A 19,038-nucleotide genomic window follows, 5' to 3' on the forward strand; every position below is an offset into this window, starting at 1 on the left:
AACGTGGAAACTACGTCACGAACATAAAATGTCCCTAGATTATTTTTATGAATGAACGGAATCGTGAATAAAATCAATAGAAAATATTAATTATATTTATCAGTCTCATATACACATTGAGAGTTGAAATTATCTTTGGTTAATACTACTGGGTACAAGAACTTGCAACTAAATTAGACTCGGAACCTTCAGCGTTTTCAAAAATTTCTTCCTCCTGTAATTCATGACTTTGGGCAGCCACTTGTTGTCCTATCACAACCAAGTCCTCGTTTCTTGGGGCGCCTGGCGGCATTATATCCTCAATTTCATGATTTTCGGCATTTTCGAAATCCACAGATCCGTGAGATGACGATGATGATGAGGATGACGATCCAGACGAATCGGAGTTAGAACCGTTGCCTTCATCATCGGCGTCATCGTCTAGGGCTGTAATTGAAGGGTGTACTCCTGTAAAGTTTCAAAGTTGTTTTGTAGCCTTTTTTACTGCGCTCGTACCTAGTCCATCGCCTTGGCAATAAAAGTGCGGTTCATCATGCAGATCATCGTCTGGGTCTTCAGGGTCTTCTTCCTCAAATATTTGCAACAACCAATTAGGAAAGCCGCTTTCCTCAGGAAGCATCACTAAAACTAAAATAATCAGAATTAATAAAGAAAAGCCTTCCTTGCACCTGCTTGGTCTTCCCCACTGGTGCTTTCAGTAGCTGCATTTTCAGGACACGTTGTACTGGGAAGCTCCGCAACAGAACTCTCGATGTCAAACTCCTCTAGCAAGTCAACTTGGGAATTTGCATCGTATAGTGCTTCCCTGCTTGACCAAGCTACTTCAACGTTAACTGGTTGTTCTACTTCAACATTCGCATCGGCTTCTTCAACCAACGCTTCTTCGGGTACATCGATTATTTCGTTGTTGTTATCAATATTGATGTTATTAGGATCCAAATTATCAATATTGTTCCGCAAATCCGGCTGGTGATTTTCGGGATTGTCCGCAGGATAGTTATTACCCTCCACATCGCGATTATTATTAGCTAAATCACCATTTTCCACCACCAAAACTGGTTGCACATGCTCTTCTTGTTGAACGGGATTTTCTTCAGGTGGTAACAATTCTTGAATTATATCGCCGCGCTGCTCTTCACATTCTATTTTATTTAAGGAATTTTCCAGGATACAAGTAGTGATTGATTTGACTTCTTCCGCAGACTCGTCACTATCAGATGACTGACTTTTTCGAGATGGTTTACTTCTTCTAGGGTCTCTCGACGGACCAGCAACCGGATGTTTAGCAATTTCTTGGCAAATTTTCCTCATTACTTCTCTGTGTGGTAAATTCGATGAGAAATTAAATAATTTCCGATCTCTGGGAACAGCATCCAATTCGTTTATTTTATCAAAATTGTCAAACACTGAAAGGATGTGAGACAGTTTATTTGGTTTCTCGCTATTCAGACTCTTATATTCCAAAGGTATTGGGTCCGTGGAAGGGAGAGACTGTGGGGATTCGTCAGGTACTGATGGCGATTTTTGGTATCCCGAATCTATTAAAGCTTCCTGTTGCTTTTTGCTAGTACTCACTTCTAGGTGTAACTGAGTTTTTACACCTTTCCGAGACAGGCGTTTTTCGGGGTCTATAAAAAAAGACTGAAGGGACTTTACTATCGCAATAGACTTTATTACCTTTATTTAATGTATCGTCTCCTGCTGTCATGTCTTTAGCGTCCCAGTCGGATAAAGGTCCATCTTCAGAGTCATATTTTTCTGATTCGTAACCAGAGGCTTCAGCGTCGCTGCCAGAGGCACCGCTCTCCATTTCAAAATCATATATTACGCAGGTTTCCAGTTGGTTAGTTTCTTGACTCAGACATTCTTCAATTTGATAATTATATTTTAATAAAATTGATCTAAAAGTACGAGAAATTTAGAGACAGGTTGACATGTTGTCAAGTGCCAACCAGACAGAGGAACAGCCTTGATATTTTAAAATTGACAACTTCAAGAAGGGAAAACAACGAAAAATAGCTGTTTATGTACTAGGGGTGAGAAAACAGGTAAAAAATTCTAAACGTAAAGTTTATTTTTATAATCACCTTATATCAGCTTCTGAAGCAGAAAGATCGGTTGATTTGTAAAGCAACAGCTGCAACGGTATTTCCACTCGATCTCGTTCATAATTGTAAAAAACGTTTTCTCTACTTTCAAAGCGATGTATTCTGTATTTAAGTTCATCTAACATTTTTTCTTCATCTGTCCGCGTGTCTATGTTCTGAGGATAATTAATTGTTGCTATCAATTTGTATGTCTCATCTTGGTCTACTGGTCCAACAGCCCCATTTAAAAACAGTTCTTTTGTGTAGGAATTGTATGTGCAAACACCATATGAATGTTTAGGTAAACAATTCCTACATTTACAAAGGCAACAACGTCCCTCAGGGGAATTTGTCTCACAGGTACTTGACTCACATATACACTGTATAATTTCTTCTATGTAATTATCACAGATAAGATCTTTTCTTATGAAGACAGCAAGTTGTGAACAGCAACCAAAACGCTCAGATCCTTTAGGACCAAAACCAATACCATCAAAGCACACTGTGTAACGTGGAAAACGTAATGTTACATTTGTGGCCCTAGAGCAGAAACAAACTTAAATAATAGAATCACAAATAATAATATAATATGTCTTACCAAGATTCAAACTGTTCCCTAGTCCACTCAAACTTATGATCATAATGTCGAAATGTGTTACAGTTTTGAAAGAGAGCATTGAACTCGAAGTTTGGAGTTGTGACTACGACTAGTTTTGGAGAAATGTAAGAGAACACATTATATGGAAGAGCATCAAGTGTATCTGGATACAAATGTTCGATTCTAAAAACTCAAAATCAAAAACTTTGTACATGAATACCACACAATAATTACATTTCCAGAGCAACTATAGCGTCTGTGTTTAACAAGTTTAAATCTGGATATGAGATACTACCCGCAAAAACCTTAACAGTTAAAGAGTGTTGTCTTTTGAGTAAATAATCCGCGTTTAAAGGCATCACTCTATACAAATTGTCATTTAACAAAAACTCGTCAATATCGACAAAAAGTAGCTCTTCAGCTGGTATCATATTTTTCAGGAAGACAAAAAGGCCAAATTCAGAGCACCCAAAATCTACGACTTTCTTTAATTTATCTTTCCATTCTTTGTATAACAGAACATCTGTAGCTCTTTCGTATCTCTGTTTATACATCGGAGGATCAAATTTAATGTCGTTTTCTGCATCTCTTTGGGCTAGAGGGTGATCACTCAAATTTAGTTTGGTTAAAGTAAAGTTGCTCCAAGATGAATTTCGTGCATTAATACGTTTCTTGCATAAGTTGTAGAATAGATTTGACAACAAGTGAAATATCACAATCATGATTTATGCTGAAAGTAAATAATTTTTGAAAAAAATTATCGGCTTACATGTTTACACAAGACATTCAATGTCAAACTGTCGAACTACCGAAAGTAGTTAAATAAACTACCAAATATCAAAATTACTTCAAAAATCTGTTTTATGATTATAAAAGTTAAAGCAAATAAAAATAAAAAACACCATAACAGATATAACTGCAATTTTTTAGTCAAGTTTTTTTTTAGATTATTTTTTTTATAGTAGTTTCACAATTAATTTTCTTGGTCCTTGTTAGTTGTAGGTCCAATGTGTCAAAAGTAGTTTAAAATGCATAACCCTACTTTTTCCAGTCATTTCTAGCCCGTGCTTTTTGTTATTTTGGGTTTTTGCTTTTGGATTTAATTAAGATGGATACGTTCCACATTTTAACTTCCAAGATTCTTTCAAATGAAGCTCTCGATGACTTAATTCAAAATTGTACGTGTGTTGACAACCTCAGTTCTCTTCTCCAACTCAAACACCAAAGAATATTGGATGGCTCATGTGCAAAATTCGACTTTCATAACGATTGTATGTACAAGACTAATGTTAATGTTGAATTAGCGACTCAAGTTTTAAAGTACATGCTGCTGGTGGTACCTGATAAAAGCCCCTATGTGCAAAAAAGTCTGAATTACTGCTTAGATCTCTTAACATCTCATGAAAAAGAAGTGTTTTATGCCCTAAATTTGCTTAATGTTATTTTTGATGATTTTAAAATTGATCACAATAGTTTTGATTTTACAGAAAGGGATTTTAAACGGTTCCAAGAAGGACTTTTGGCAATTTTAAACAGATCAAAAGTTCTCACCACATTTACTTTAATTTATGTTTTTCCAAACTACTTAGAAGTGTGTAATGTAAGACATAAACACACGTTGTTGTCCAATCTGTTTAATTTCATAAAAAATACAAAAAAGTTGGAGGTGATGTGTGTCTGTTTTGATAAATTTATTAATTTCACCGAGTCCGATTTTTGTTTATTAAGAAATGATGATTTCTGGTTGTTGTTAATGGATTGCATAATAGACAAGCAACATTTTTTGCGTAAACAAGGTGTTTACTTATTATCTAGAAGTATTCACGTGCTGTTAAGCCACCGAAACTCTGCATTAGTTTCAAAGTTCATAAGCTGTGATAACCCAGATAAAACTTGGGAAAATTACTTAATTCTTTTGGATGTTTCAAATGAAAAACAGTTACATATTGTCGAGCCCTCACTGTGCTTGTTCAATTCCATCAAAAACTTAGACTTCTTATGGAGGCAATGCTTATATAAACTCTTCTTAAACCATTCTCAAAACGCTGTTGTTTACAAGACTGCCATTTATATCATTCAAAACGAAAGAGAATGGCAAAACTTTTCAAAAATCGGTCTAAATTTACTGACTGCGATTAACAAAAATGAGTATACTGCAGACACCACTCAGATATTTGAAGAACTAGGACTACTTTGTGCCCAGTTGGATGCTAACCAATTGGAGACTTTTCTTTCTAATAGTTTACAAATTTCTTGGATTCCGACATCTATTTGGGGTTTTTATAGTAACGTTTTCAGCAGGGTAAAACAACCAATTTCACTGCCTTTACTGGAAAAATTGATCAATAAACTTAAAATGATTCCTCACAAGTTCATTAGAAGTGGTTGCACGAAAATTCTTCTGGACTATTTTGTTGAAAAGTTCCTTCTAAATTCTCCAAATGAAGTCTTCAGAATTGGCCTCTTACTAGATTGTGACGAGTTACTTTTTGAGAGATTACTAACGAATAATGAAAAGAAAATTCAGACTTTCTCCGATCAATTAAAGCTCCATTTTTCAAAAATGGACGCACCTTTACACGAAATTAAAGTGTCAATAAAAATACTGCAGTTTCTGAAAACGACTTTTCCTACAGATGGAAATAATTTATTTCATTTGTTGTTGTTGGAAGAACCACAACGTGAAATGGAAGATTTTTTGTTAGAGAGACTTAATAGGCCTCAAAATTTAGACGAATTGACTCATCTCCTGTTGCTTAATCATAAGTTACATTCTCCGAAACTGTTATCAGAAAGAGCATCTGAAATTTTGGCAGACAAACAAATTAACAGTTTTCAAGCTGTCCTAGCATTTGATGTGCTCTTTAAACATTCTGAGAAAAGTCACAAATCTCTGATTAAGATCTGGAAAGATCGATTTCGCACGGAAGATCAAATTACTCAAATTGTTGTCGAAATTTTGCTTACTTGTAACTCTACGCATGAGGAAGAAGTTCTTCCTATCCTTGAAGACGTGTTTGATTGCCAGAACATGAAAACTATTATTACCATAATCGAAAATTTGAAGAATATTTTGCAATACGTCGACCAGTCTAGAGTTTTCCTATTTGTCGAAAAGTGTTTTGATGCATTTGTGGTTTTAATAAAAACCAACTGTGGCAATAGAAGAACCACGAAGAAATTTGTCTCTCAATTACTACAGTCGAGATTAATAGAAACTAAAGAGTTTCGAGAAAAATTAGTCGCGTTTTTACAAGAATTGTTGAAAATTTCCAATAGCGCGAATTCAGTTGCTTATATTTTGACTGAAAGCCTTGTAGATTTTATTTCGGCAAACCCAAAAACGGGAATTGTGTTTATTTCCGTTATTGTAAAGTTGATTTTGCATGGAATTGTTGTCAACAAAACTGATAGGTAAGATTAGTTTGCATTTAAAAAGTTTATGTAACGCGTTTTTTAGAGTGGATTATCACGTTTTTCAAGAAATCGGATTAGCTCTACAATCGGACGACACGTAAGTTATTTCTCACGTTTTTTTCTTTTGTAATAAAAAGTTTTAGTCCTAATCACAAAGAAATGTTAACAAAATTATGGGCCTTTGAGTGTGTGTTGATTTTAACTGATTCAACCTCCAACAACGCAAAGATATTTATTTTTACATTAATTCAAAAATACAGGAAACATTTTGGTAAAAGATACTTTCCTGACTCACAAGTAAGGAAAAAATGTCTTCTTGTCCTGTATTCTCATAAAACTTCTTTGTAGATCCACTTGGAAAAGTTAAGAATCCTACAAACTCTCATTCTTATTCACAACTACGTAGACGAGAAAACAGAACTAGTCGACCTTTTGGTCGAGAGTTTTGTTGAGGAAACGCATCAGCCCTCTGTGAGACATCTGATGCAATGTCTTTTGGTGTTATTAACAAAAAATGAGAGCTCAACTTTCATCGCATCAATAAGTGAAAAATTGAAATCTATTGACAACAATCGATCTTCCACGGTCTCTGGTCTTATCCCAGTTGTCTACCATTTGGTGGTAAATAAAGATGAAAATGAATGGGATCAATTAATGGAAGTGCTGTTACCATACACAATGGGGGCTCAGTTCAAATTGCGCATATTTTCTCAGGTACGAATGGTGGATGCGCCGGGACAACGTTACAATTTTTGTGGTTTTTAATCTTTCGTTTCATATTTCTAGGTGGCGTTAATAAAAATGTATGAAAAATCAATCAAGCTGAACTACTCTCGCTTCGCAGAGAAATATAAACACATTTACTATTGTCTTAAACACGTCATCACCGCCACTGCTTCTAACAACTTCGACGTCGCAAATATTCACCATGAATTTCTCGACTATTTCGACGTAAAAAAGGTGGATTTTTCCACAGCTCTCCATACCATTCCAAAGCAAAATGGAGTTACCCAAATCGAATGGGAAAATCTGCGAAGAGTGTCCGCTCGTTTGAAACGCATCTCATTTAATCACAACGACAGTGATTTAATCACCACGTCATCTTCTCTTAAACATGAATTGCAAGCAAGTTGCAACATCCAGAAAAAAATAACTCCATGGAAGGAATTGTTGAATGCCGAGAGAGGCACTGAAAATCGCGATTTTATTCTTGTAACTTCGCTCATCGAAAAACCTACGAATCTTGGTGGACTTTCCCGAACGTGCGAAGTTTTTGGTATCAAATCTATGGTCATGAGAACATCCAAAATTACGTCAGATCGAGAATTCAAAAGTCTGAGTATGTCTTCAGAGAACTGGGTCAACATTACTGAAGTAAAAGTCGAAAATTTACTCTTGTTTCTCCTCAGTGTTATAAAGGAGGGTTACAGCCTAATTGGCGCTGAACAAACTTCGGAAAGTGTGACTTTGGAGAAGTTTCAGTTTCCCAAAAGAACTGTTCTCGTATTAGGGTACGTATTCAAGTCATTTAATTTAGTTTTATTATTGATTAATTTAGGAACGAAAAAGAAGGAATCCCCGCTGATTTAATTCCACTGTTTGACACGTGCATCGAAATTCCTCAATTCGGGATGGTTCGTTCGTTAAATGTTCACGTGGCTGGTGCTATAGTAATGTGGGAATATTGCAAACAACATAAGTTGTAACGAATTTTTATTTATAATCTATTTTTATAATGTTATAACTTAATGTGATCTCGCAATATCGGAAAAGAAGTGTAGGATATCATCTATGGTAAATTCTAAGTTGATCATTGATCCAGGATAACACTGCTGGATCAAATCCTCTAACATTTTGTATTGTCTGATAAATTCTTCTTGCATAGCTCTCCATACTACTTGCAACAAATTTCCTTCTTCGGAAAGATGTTTTTCGACTTTTTTGTACAAGGATTCGAGACCTTTTTTCACCTGGAAACAACCAATTAGTTGCGTTTTTTTACGAGATTGTGTACTAACATTGCTTCCTGGGTACTGACTGATGACTTTACGCAGCTCCTGTTTGCTGAAAGCCAACTGATAGCTGACTTCTGATGCTTTGACACCGCTCGCGACTCTAGCTTGAACGCCTTCGAAAAACGTCTAAAAGAGTACTGTTAATTATCAACACAATCAATTATTTCATGTTACATTGAGCTTCTCAAGAGGTCGACCGAAATAAAGCGTCACATAAGCCTGAAGCGCGTCATTATACTTCTGTTTAGCCTCTTTCCTCTGGGCATCTAACACCGATATTTTCAGTTGGGACAACAAAGAGTACAAATGATGGTAGTTTTCTGCAAAGAGAAGTTATTTAGAATTAAATCACTCTTTCTGATTTTACCCATTTTAATGACTTGCGACGGGGTCTTGTGATGATCGTTAGAATGAACTGATATGTATTCTAAGATCGTATCCACAAGTCTCGTGTACCACTTTTCCAGATCAGCTCGTCTATCACTCTTCAACAGGCAATCAGCGTTTATTGCAAACTCTTCAATATTGGAAACGTACGGTAAAACACCGCACTTTGATTTTCTGGAGAGCTTGCAATCTTTAACGGAATCAATTTGCATTTGCATGAACTGATCCAACGAGCGTTTGACTTCGATCAAAACCGAGGCGAAAGTGTTACTTAGAAAGGAGCTCTGTGCTGACATTACGTGTTGATTCAGGCAAACGAGTACGTACATGCAATAACTGGAATTACTCAAATAAATTTCGTTTAGTGGAGTTTTTTACAACATACAAACTGTCCTGTCTTTTTATTTGATCAATTAAGCTATCCAACTCGCTCTTGAGGCATAAAAAGAGATTACTCATCATGTTACGAACATCTTCATTAATTTGTTTTTCGGCTTTGCGGGGTGAGACTACATTGATGTCGATTACAGGACCATCGAGAGTGGTGAGCGTGTTTTTAGAACTGGGGCTCAACACATCGAGCTGAAAATTTTGGTGATTTAACAAGTTAATATAGTGTGAAGAAAACCTGAAAAAAGGCGACGCAAAATTGTTGCTCCTGCATGCAAACTGGCTCTAACTGAGTTAAAACTTGCTCCAAAGTAACTTTGTAGGTTTTACGGTCATGAGTACTCGTTTCAAGAGACCACATATCGCGATCTAAACCAATGAGAGTCGTGGGCGAAGTGACTAATCCTGGAGCTGCGACTCTAGTTCTCGCTAGTTCAAATAAGTTTTTCAAATCTCGTTCATATAGTTTTCCTAAAGAGTTCGTATATACGCTTTTGAGGGATTCGTACGATTTCCGATCCATTACCTGTTAATAGAAACGATTACTACAAAACATGAGAGAATTGAGATGAGTACTTTAATCCAGTGCATCAATTCTATGTACGAATTTAATTCCTTGTGGACACCGCTGTGTTGGGGGAGTATTAACCCCTCGACATTTTTATCAGACTCCCCTTTGTGGTTACCATAATGAATGAATAAATTATTTAATTGCCGACAAATACTGCGCGAGAATTTCTCCTTATATTTTTCGAACCGGCGCCGTTGCTCTTGCACAGCAGTCATTTGAAGTAACGCTTTGTCAATGTCCGAATTCATAGCGACTTTTAACGCGTTTCCAGCTTCCACTGCTGCTTTCAAACCTTGGGGAGTTGTGAAATCTGCGTCTTCGAGGGTTTCTTGGTATTTCCGAGGTAAATCCAAACGTGTCTGCCAACAACAAAGTAGAGAAAAAAAAGATACAATGCTCTCAACATACGACAATTGTTTCGAGTTCTTGTTGAAGAAGTTGATTGTTTCTGTCCACAACTGATATCATGGAATTCTTCTTTTCCATTTTTTCCATTGTATCTCGGACGTGACAAAGTATCTCGTCGTAGGAATCCAACTGTTTTTCGAGTCTGTCGGCTTCGTTAATTGCAACTTCAAGTTGTCCCATCAGACTTTCTACTTGCTCTTCTGAAGCGAGTACGCATTGAACATTCTCACCATCGAGAAGGGATAAGTCCCGAGCGAGAATCTCCATGAAAGCTTCCGCGTTGCTAATCGCGAATTCGCAACCAGACATTAATCTAGAAAACAAGTTTTTTAGCAGAATTACAAAACACTCTAATTTTTTAAATAAAATCTTACCGCTTTAAATCTTCTTGTTCCTTATCAGTGATGGCTTGGAAATCCTCCGCCAAATCAGTGTCCCCCAACAACGGAGAACTTACAAATTTACTCTCAGGGGTTGAGGCATCTTCAGTAATCCATGAAATGGGTACATTTTTAAACGTTGGCATGTCTTTCATTATATGCTTGACCGCTTGTTTCCACAAATGATGGATGAAAGAGTGCCGCTCTTTTACGTTTGTAGCCACCCATCGATATGCCTTATCAAAGTGTAAATCAAACTCTTGGGTTTCAGGTGAATCATTATAACCATCTACATTCTTTAACTCAGCTAGAGCCCAACTTCTTTTCCTTTTATGTGTCTGTTTGTCCGTCTGCTTGACTTGAACTATGCTGATGTTGATAGGGGGGCTCGTTGTACTGACGAGACATAAAAAAGAGGTTTTCTTTTTCTTCATGTACTTGCCCACATGACAACAAGTGATGAGTCGTTCTTCATTGGGTTGGAAGATTTCTTGTTGTAAAGCACGAACTATGGACGAAGTCATTGTGTTTCTGGCTACTGTTGTGAAGACTTTGACATTTTTGAGGTTAGAATGAAAATAACAAATCCACCCACTTGTCAAAATACGGTGGAGCCAATCATGCGATGATACCAGACTGTGATTTTTTTTTAATTACATAACTGTGTAATTAAAAATTGAAGCTATGAATCCTGCAGTTTTTATCAATGTAAGCTAAAGTATGCTTAATCAAGCATTTGCTTTAGAATTGATTTTAATTTATAATTATTTTTTTTGTATGATTGGTATTGCTGGTGCCACGATCTGCCACGATTTTTGACAAATGTTCGTGTAATGACATTTGACAGCACGCCATCATTGGAGTGATTGTGGTTGGTTTTATGCCGAAATTTTCTTGAAATTGATGATTTAAACCTTTTTTTGTTAAGTTTACAATGGTAAGCACACATGATTCTATTATATAATGTAATTACACTACCAAATATCCTGCTTAGCGTCGTTTTTTAATAAGGGGCGTTTGTTGTATAAAATAACCTCTTATCATTTTTCAAAAGGATTCTAATTGGATAATTATCCATTTCAGGCGGACAAACCCAACCAAGATGAGGGCAACAATGTTCCCTTAGTAGATAATACACTAATTGTTGATATTTCGGATGCTCTTAGCGAGAAAGATAAAGTTAAATTTACCGTACACACTCGCACTACTATGAAAAATTTTCAAAAATCAGAGTTTTTAGTTGTTAGACAACACGAAGAGTTTATTTGGTTACACGATCGGTATGAGGAAGATCCAAAGTATGCAGGGTACATTGTAAGTTTGCATAGAAAAGGTATTTCTGGGAGTAATCAAAATTTCTAGATACCACCACCGCCACCCCGTCCAAATTTTGATGCCTCTCGCGAGAAGTTACAGCGATTAGGAGAAGGCGAAGGCACAATGACAAAGGAAGAATTTACAAAAATGAAGCAAGAATTGGAAGCGTAAGAACCTCTATTTCATTCTAAAAAACTGTAAAAAATATGCAAAAAATCTTTCAGAGAATATTTGGCGACTTTCAAGAAAACAGTGGCTATGCATGAAGTATTTCTCACACGCCTCGCTAGTCATTCAGTATTTCGAGAAGACTCACATCTTCACGTTTTTTTGGAATACGACCAAGACTTGTGTGCGCGCCCCAAAGGCAAACTACAACAACTAGGCGGTCTAGTAAAATCTCTTGGAAATACCACTGATCAGTACTATCTCAATGCCACAGTACGGGACGTGAACGATTTCTTTGAACAACAAATGAATTCTTTAACAGAATATCACAATCAGTTAAAAGAGGCGACCACCAGAACTGATAAAATGACTGAAAAACACAAAGGTAAAAAACCAAGTTGAAATATGACTTTTTCATTGTTGTTTTGGTAGAACTGGCCGATAGTTTCATCAAGATCTCAGCGGGAGTACTACAGCTGTCTAATAATGATCCTGGACCATTAGATAAATTTTTGGCGAAGGTTTCCGATACTTTTGAAAGAGCTAGAGTATGCTATCTTTAATTTAATTTTAACCTTCTCTAATTGTAATTTCACAGAAAGTCGAAAGCCGAGTTGCAAGTGACCAGGACTTGAAACTTGCGGATACTTTGCGATACTACATGAGAGACAGTCAGGCAGCGCGGGCGCTCCTAGTTCGACGTTTAAAATGCCTCGTAAACTATGAAAACGCCAACAGAACATTAGAAAAAGCTAGGCACAAAAATAAGGATATACATGCGGTACGTTCCTTTTTATTATCTAATTTGAAAATATAACTACTTGTAAATATCTGGGATACTAATTGGTTTTGATTAATATTTTAATTAATTTGTATTTTTAATACATGCTTACGTCATAAGGCGCCCGAAGTGCAAGAGGTATTTATTTGTTTTTAATCGCTTGTAGACACCTAGTTGAATGTCAGCATGTTACTAATATTTTTACAAATGCTTAATAACAGCTTATCGCAATTTATGTTTTATATCAATGTCTCATTTTAGGCGGAAGCAGCTCAATCGCAAGCCTGTGAACAGTTTGAAGCGATTTCAGCTCAAGCTAAGGAAGAGTTACTAGATTTTAAAACACGAAGACTACACGCGTTTAGAAAGAGGTATGTTACATAACTTGTTTTACCTCATCAAAGAACACGTTCTTTTCAGTTTAATTGAGCTCGCAGAACTTGAAATAAAACACGCTAGGACACAACAAGATCTTCTGAAAAAATCGCTGCAAGGTTTAAGGGAATTACTTTAATCTCGGTGATAACTTTTTTGTTCCATTATTTTGTTCACACATTCCTTTTTTTATGTTTCCTAATGAGGAATGTTTTGCTTTAGTACTATGAAACTTCATATTGTTTTTGGTTATATCAAATTCTATAATTATTACATAAAGATATCGTATCATATATTGTATGTTGTTTATATTTGAATAAAATAAAGTTTTCTAAATCGTTTACTGTTTTATTGTTGCGTAACGTAATAATTTGCCTTCCCATTGAAACAATTTTTCTGGATTCATTCCGGTTCGGTTCCGTAACCGTAAAAGAATTCATAAAATACTTGCAATAACTGTTGGTTGCCTAGGTCTTTTTTAAAATTATGAATTATTTAATTTATAAATTTAATCTCAAAAATAAAAATAATTTATATTATTAATATTAATTTGTGTTCATAAAACGGAAGTGTTGCAATAATAATCGAGGTAAAACGTGACAGGTTCATACAGTGTCATTTTAATACGAGGTTATAGGGGACTTCCTTCTTATTCGGTATTGTTTTAAAATTAAGTAACAATACTTTACATCAGCATTGTTAAATTACATTATTGTTATTAAGTTATCCAAACCGACTGAACTTTCGTTTATCTTTACTTGGAAATAGACTAAACCACATCCGCGATAAAAAGAACAAGCAAAAATATAGGAAATATCGTTTCATGTTTATGATCAATAGTCTCATTTTGTTTACTTTATTACAGTACCGAGACCCCAAGTACGAGTCTTGTTATAATTTCTTAATTATCTGTAATTATGAATGAATTAATTTTGAAGTAATAATATACCTAATTAATATTCTCCGTGAACTGCAATCGTAGATGCCGGAATTTAACAAATCTGTATCTATGCGGAGAATGAAAAAAACATAATTATCATAAATTATTATGCCTTGAAAAGTTTTTTGGTTTCATAAAGGGCACAAGGTATTAATTAGAATATTTTGAATAACATGTATGCTCACAAATAGGTATCGATACCGACCTATTTAAATACATAATTAAGTGCAGTTTAGAATGAATTGCAATCAATTTGTTTTTAGTCCGTTTACTTATCAAAACGTACCTATTAGTTTAAACTGTTTTATCAAAACGTTGTATCTGCATTTTCTATACTTGTCTAGTTTGCAATATAGTATGTACATGTTATCAGAACACTACTGAAATTTTTCCTTGCAGTGGAAATTTATTTATTTAAATAATAATAACGAATTGTGTCTCGGGCGTAGAATTCAAATATTTGCATTATTAAAATTTACTACTTAACTTAATTTACATATATTTTGAATTATGGAACTGGGAAAACTGCAATTCCGAGAAAAGAACAGCAAGATATGTCAAAGGACAAAAATGAAGGTGATGATCTATTTTTTATTCAAATATTTTTTTATACGTTTGTTTAATTAAAATGTAACTTAATCAGCTGAATTAAAGAATTATCGTGCTTAGTATTCTTGATAAGGGTTTGATTATTATCATAATTTGCCTTGGATTAGCACCACAATTCGAATTAACGGTATCTAAAATTCTAATTGCACGGATTTTTCTGGGTGAATAACCGGTCCGAGAATTTTTCCAACTTTAATTTTGAACAAATATTGGATTGAATTACACGATGACTCATTGTCACACGAAGCTCAGGTAATTATATAACAACCATCTTAGTTAATCAGGATAAAGAAATTAAACTCACTCTACAGTTTCGTTATTTTAACAATTATTAAGTGACTCACTTGACGCTGTTTCTGAAGCAAATTCGTTACATCAATTTTGTCGGTTTGTTCAAACGCAACGTTGTCTTTTCGTCTTTTCATTAACGTCATTGAAAAATCCCAGTACGTAACATGGTTAAATTTTTTTGCAAATATTGAAGATTAGTTAATCTGGTCTATTATTGCATCATTTAGTATTCCCCTGAAGTGCATTTTATTTTATTGTACAACTTGGCTTTGGTAATAGATACAAAAAGAAAGTTAAAAGATGTCGAAGTCGGTTATAATAGATGAAACAATCCAAAATATTGCATCAGTTTCGAATAATTATTAAAAATTAATTGACACGAGGTCTAGATCTATGTCAATTTATATTCATCCAAATGTCTCTAAACTTAACTGTTTTGTTATTTTTATGGGAGACGACACGTGCTCTGGTATTTACAAGAAGAATTTTCAATCAGAACCAATGATTATTGAGGACAATGAGGAATTTATATTCTCGTTTTTAGTACGTGTACCTATATTTTAATTTCGAAAAAAAATAGGTATTGTCCAAGGCTCTCGTTGAACCGTAATAACTGATTTTAGCACTGATGTAAATAAACAAAAAAGGTGGTAATGAGAACTACACATTAGCTGTTCGGCTTTCACATGATTAATCAGTGCCGGCAGCTTTCATTGATGAGTGCCTCGTACTCCGGTGACAAGGTCTTGGTTAATTTTCAAACCTCGCCGGTACGTTACAAACCAGTCTGCAGATTCAATGAACCTTTTTCTGGTCATATAATTTATCCACACATAGACATGAACCTGGGCTTCGCTTCTTGAAGGCTATTTATAGCCGTTATCTCCTGAAAATAAATAGAGAAGATTTTCATCAATGGAAGATGGTTTTGATAGTGAAGTTTTTCAAAATCGCTAGTTCTGACTAGGTCAGTGGGTTAATGTGGAAAATTTTCGTTAAGTTTTTTGACCAATGCGATGACATTGACTTTACGAATATTAGGACTGTTCATTCTTCCAAAAAACTCGAAACGGACACTGAGCATTTTAATAACAAAATTACTTTCGCCTGCTGCAATCCCGGTGAAGATTTCATCAGCCAAATTACCAAATTTCTATGTCGGCTATTCTTTTTTTAATTGTTACAATGGAATGCTTATGTTTAATATTTATGCAACGTCGATTTATTTACATAGATTTGACCTTATAAACAATTAATTAACAAAGCTTACGCCACGTGATATAGAATTTAGAGCTGTGGTAAAAAAATCAAACTGGATTTTGCCTCTATTGGCGGCATTATAGATTGAAAAGAACACAAAAAAAGAATAAAATCAATCGGAGCTGAGCATTTGATAATAAGTGTATTTACCACAATTCCTTCCCTATAACTATTAATTAATTGGAGTTTTATAATTGCATAATTACTGACATTATTTTCTAAACGGGAATAGATTTTCCATGGTAAATTATAGAAAAAGATGACCGCAAGGATTGATGTTATTAGGCTGATGTAACTTCGCCAGTATATTACATTAGGCGGTAAACTCGCAAATACCGATGGTTTGCAATTACGGGAATTGTTGGTCATTTTTTTCAGCGAGGCCGCACGTAAGTTGTGATTTTTTACAAGTAGTTTTGAAGACGGAAAAGCGACTTGAATTAATTAGGAATTACCTACCGGTAGTGTCCATTACCTAGAACAAGGCCGACGTCACCCAGGTTATGGTCAAGGAAATCCGGTGCTAAATCGAACAAAATTCGCTTTCACGCAGATTTGGCATGCAAAAAAGTCTTCCGGAGTTATTATCTTGGTTGTTTTTTATCTTTTTTGACGCACCAACGGGAGTCTGAGCCGGTGTCCAAAAATAAATAAGACTGTCTGTGGGAGGGTCTTCTGCGGGAAATAGTCGCTCACAAGCTCTCTCGGCCGCATCTAATTGTCGGTGATATTTTTTCCATTATTTTTTCGTTTGCTTCGCTCATTTGGGTGCTTTATCAAACAAATTCAATTGATGTGATCTTAGAATTTTATTATAATTTGCCAACATTGATAATGATATTAAACTAAAGTTATTTCAGAATTTGTTAAAAGGAGTAAGAAGAATTTTAAATAAATAATTCTTCTGGATCTTCAAAGCGTTGCTCTACTTCTCTATTTTTTGGTCAGCCTAGTCGCTAAGAAAGCATCAATTTAATGGCTGTGGCTATGACGCAACTTTGATTTACAGTATTGCATCTCCATTTGAAATTAGATCGTTAATTATTGGTCTAGGTGGAACCTGTTTGAATTTAAAGGTTTTTCACCTTTACAGTCAAATAAATGCAAAAAAATGGAACCGCTGAAATAGGGAGGGTTTATTTCATAGTCTGTTGTAGAATTTTTCATGAATATTATTATATTAAGTGGTTATTTAATTATTTATACCCATGACGCAAAGGAATAAAATAAAATTTTGTAAACTTATTCTTTTTTATTAAACAAAAATCGGTGCCTACATTTTAGAGAACAATTCATAAGTTTTAATCTATTACGAAATGAAGGGATAACATACCTTTTATTAACTTTTATTATTTGATCCTTATTATCAAGTGTTGCATCATCCAAAAGCTGATATTTAGTCGAATATAACATTTTAGTCAATTTTTTAAAAAATGTTAGATCAATGAACAGAATTGGAGACAAGTTCAAACAAATCTGGCGATATGTGGGTAAGTTTTCTGTCTTGCATAACTAATGACGATATTGACATCAAAACCGGTCGCTCGATGATAATACTTGTTTCAAAATTTTGAGATTCAAAAGAGATAAATTTATTTTTGATTCCCTTAAGTCCTTTCCTGAGTTGATTTTAATTACAAAGTAAATTTAACAGATGCAACGGAAAACTAGGACTTGAACTATAAATAATATTCTTCCATTATCATTAATAATAATTAATTAAAAAAAGATCTCTTCAGAGTCAGCAAAACGATAAACTGTGTTGAAACATCCAGAGATTAGTAGAACATTGCTCTGAATATTTTTAGGTACAGCCTTCATTGATCAGTATTTACTTCTATTGTTACAAAACATCTCTCATCTTGCGTCAATTTCAGTTATTTTCTTTCGTATTTATAACTCGCTTTTACTAAATATTTTTTCTCCGACGTACTTGAACGACCTATGACCTGAATTCATTTTTTGTAAAAAAGACGATATACAGGGTCGTCGGGGTTATTAAAATTGAGTAATGCAGAAAGTTTCCTAAAACTGCAACCCCCTCTGACAGAGGTTATCACGATTTCAAAAACTGTGGCTCCACTTCAATGGAAAATTTCCAAACAAACCTTCTCAGAGGGTGGTAAATTTGAAGGGATGAGGGCTGGTCCTTCCAAGAACCTTCGTAAATTTATGTTGAATGGGCAAATTTCAGGGCGTATAATTATGTGGTCGAAAAAATAAGACGACGCCTATCTCGCTTTAAATTAGAATTTTAGATTTTAACCGGTTTTCTGATGACAATTACTTAGTGTGGAAACTTTTAATTCCAGCTAAATACAGGTGTTTATCTCACATCACTTTAAAGCCATGAAAATAGGACAAAATGCAGACGTGTTTTCCGAAAATGTAAATGAGATTAAAGGTATTTTGTAATTACGAGAAAATACTGTTAATTATGATACTGCACTATCTAGTCTTAACACACCAATTAGTATCTTTATTTTGTTTATTTAATGAATACTTTCACAATTTATCACATTTTGATTTTTGCTGTCTGATTTGTGATCATTATTGGATCATTTTTGATAATTCTTGCAAATTTATGTTGACAGGCGAGTATCACTGTTTATGCTTTGCGCTTTTAATGATAAGATTGACAAAAACATATTTTTGCGGCAAAAGTTTCGTTAGAATCCTTTCTTTCGTCATCGACTTTAAGGGCACTGATAATCGAAGTTTCAAGAAGGACACCGCAGAGGTGAAGAAAAATACTCATGACTTGCAAAATTAAGATCTAGAATTAATATGCAATATTTTCTCGTTTTCAGTAAACAACACTGTTCGTTCTGCCGGTTTGTTGCTAGTTGCTAGGACAACTCTTGGACATTTTTTAGTTTTACTTATAAGCTCTGACCTTTGAAAAATGTGCAGATTCACGGTAGAGATGAGAAAAGATTCAAAATTCTACATTTGGTCGTTGATAATCGACGTTGTCTTACAATAAAAATGTAAACAGAAACGTTTTAACGTAAATTTTTCCAACTGCTGAACACGAAGACAAA

General features: G+C 34.8%; 4 protein-coding genes across 7 annotated transcripts; 2 read left to right on the forward strand and 2 right to left on the reverse strand.

Moving 5' to 3' along the window:
- Positions 1-64: 64 nt before the first annotated feature.
- Positions 65-3,499, reverse strand: Hen1 (Hen1 methyltransferase). Of its 3 annotated transcripts, none has more exons than XM_088038514.1 (7): positions 2,920-3,499; positions 2,686-2,868; positions 2,088-2,627; positions 1,678-1,901; positions 687-1,628; positions 496-627; positions 65-447 (listed from the first exon to the last, which is right to left on the reverse strand). In XM_088038514.1, the coding sequence occupies exons 1-7, from the start codon at positions 3,405-3,407 to the stop codon at positions 146-148; spliced, it is 2,811 nt and encodes a 936-aa protein (XP_087894640.1). In that variant the 5' UTR covers positions 3,408-3,499; the 3' UTR covers positions 65-145. The 3 variants fall into 3 exon arrangements, with proteins under 3 accessions (XP_087894640.1, XP_087894638.1, XP_087894637.1); XM_088038512.1 differs by having other exon boundaries at positions 496-621; positions 669-1,628; XM_088038511.1 differs by having other exon boundaries at positions 669-1,628.
- Positions 3,500-3,709: 210 nt separating this feature from the next.
- On the forward strand, positions 3,710-8,341 carry LOC148172707 (uncharacterized). Its single transcript, XM_088038510.1, has 6 exons — positions 3,710-6,099; positions 6,146-6,199; positions 6,246-6,399; positions 6,451-6,816; positions 6,889-7,613; positions 7,661-8,341. The coding sequence occupies exons 1-6, from the start codon at positions 3,794-3,796 to the stop codon at positions 7,806-7,808; spliced, it is 3,753 nt and encodes a 1,250-aa protein (XP_087894636.1). The 5' UTR covers positions 3,710-3,793; the 3' UTR covers positions 7,809-8,341.
- Positions 7,803-10,969, reverse strand: Sec3 (exocyst complex component Sec3). The gene is made up of 9 exons (XM_088038515.1): positions 10,248-10,969; positions 9,874-10,186; positions 9,471-9,824; positions 9,133-9,420; positions 8,890-9,086; positions 8,485-8,840; positions 8,292-8,437; positions 8,121-8,243; positions 7,803-8,072 (listed from the first exon to the last, which is right to left on the reverse strand). Exons 1-9 carry the CDS (start codon positions 10,775-10,777, stop codon positions 7,848-7,850), a joined length of 2,532 nt encoding a protein of 843 aa, XP_087894641.1. The 5' UTR covers positions 10,778-10,969; the 3' UTR covers positions 7,803-7,847.
- A 91-nt stretch (positions 10,970-11,060) lies between these two features.
- On the forward strand, positions 11,061-13,232 carry Snx6 (sorting nexin 6). Of its 2 annotated transcripts, XM_088038520.1 has the most exons (9): positions 11,061-11,190; positions 11,337-11,567; positions 11,616-11,737; positions 11,795-12,123; positions 12,171-12,286; positions 12,337-12,519; positions 12,640-12,657; positions 12,781-12,890; positions 12,940-13,232. In XM_088038520.1, exons 1-9 carry the CDS (start codon positions 11,188-11,190, stop codon positions 13,031-13,033), a joined length of 1,206 nt encoding a protein of 401 aa, XP_087894646.1. In that variant the 5' UTR covers positions 11,061-11,187; the 3' UTR covers positions 13,034-13,232. The 2 variants fall into 2 exon arrangements, with proteins under 2 accessions (XP_087894646.1, XP_087894647.1); XM_088038521.1 differs by lacking the exon at positions 12,640-12,657 and having other exon boundaries at positions 11,062-11,190.
- Positions 13,233-19,038: the final 5,806 nt, after the last annotated feature.

The sequence above is a fragment of the Gnatocerus cornutus genome, chromosome 6, assembly GCF_029298725.1.
Source record: "Gnatocerus cornutus isolate USDA-ARS CGAHR chromosome 6, icGnaCorn1.1, whole genome shotgun sequence".
Classification (NCBI taxonomy): Eukaryota; Metazoa; Arthropoda; class Insecta; order Coleoptera; family Tenebrionidae; genus Gnatocerus; species Gnatocerus cornutus.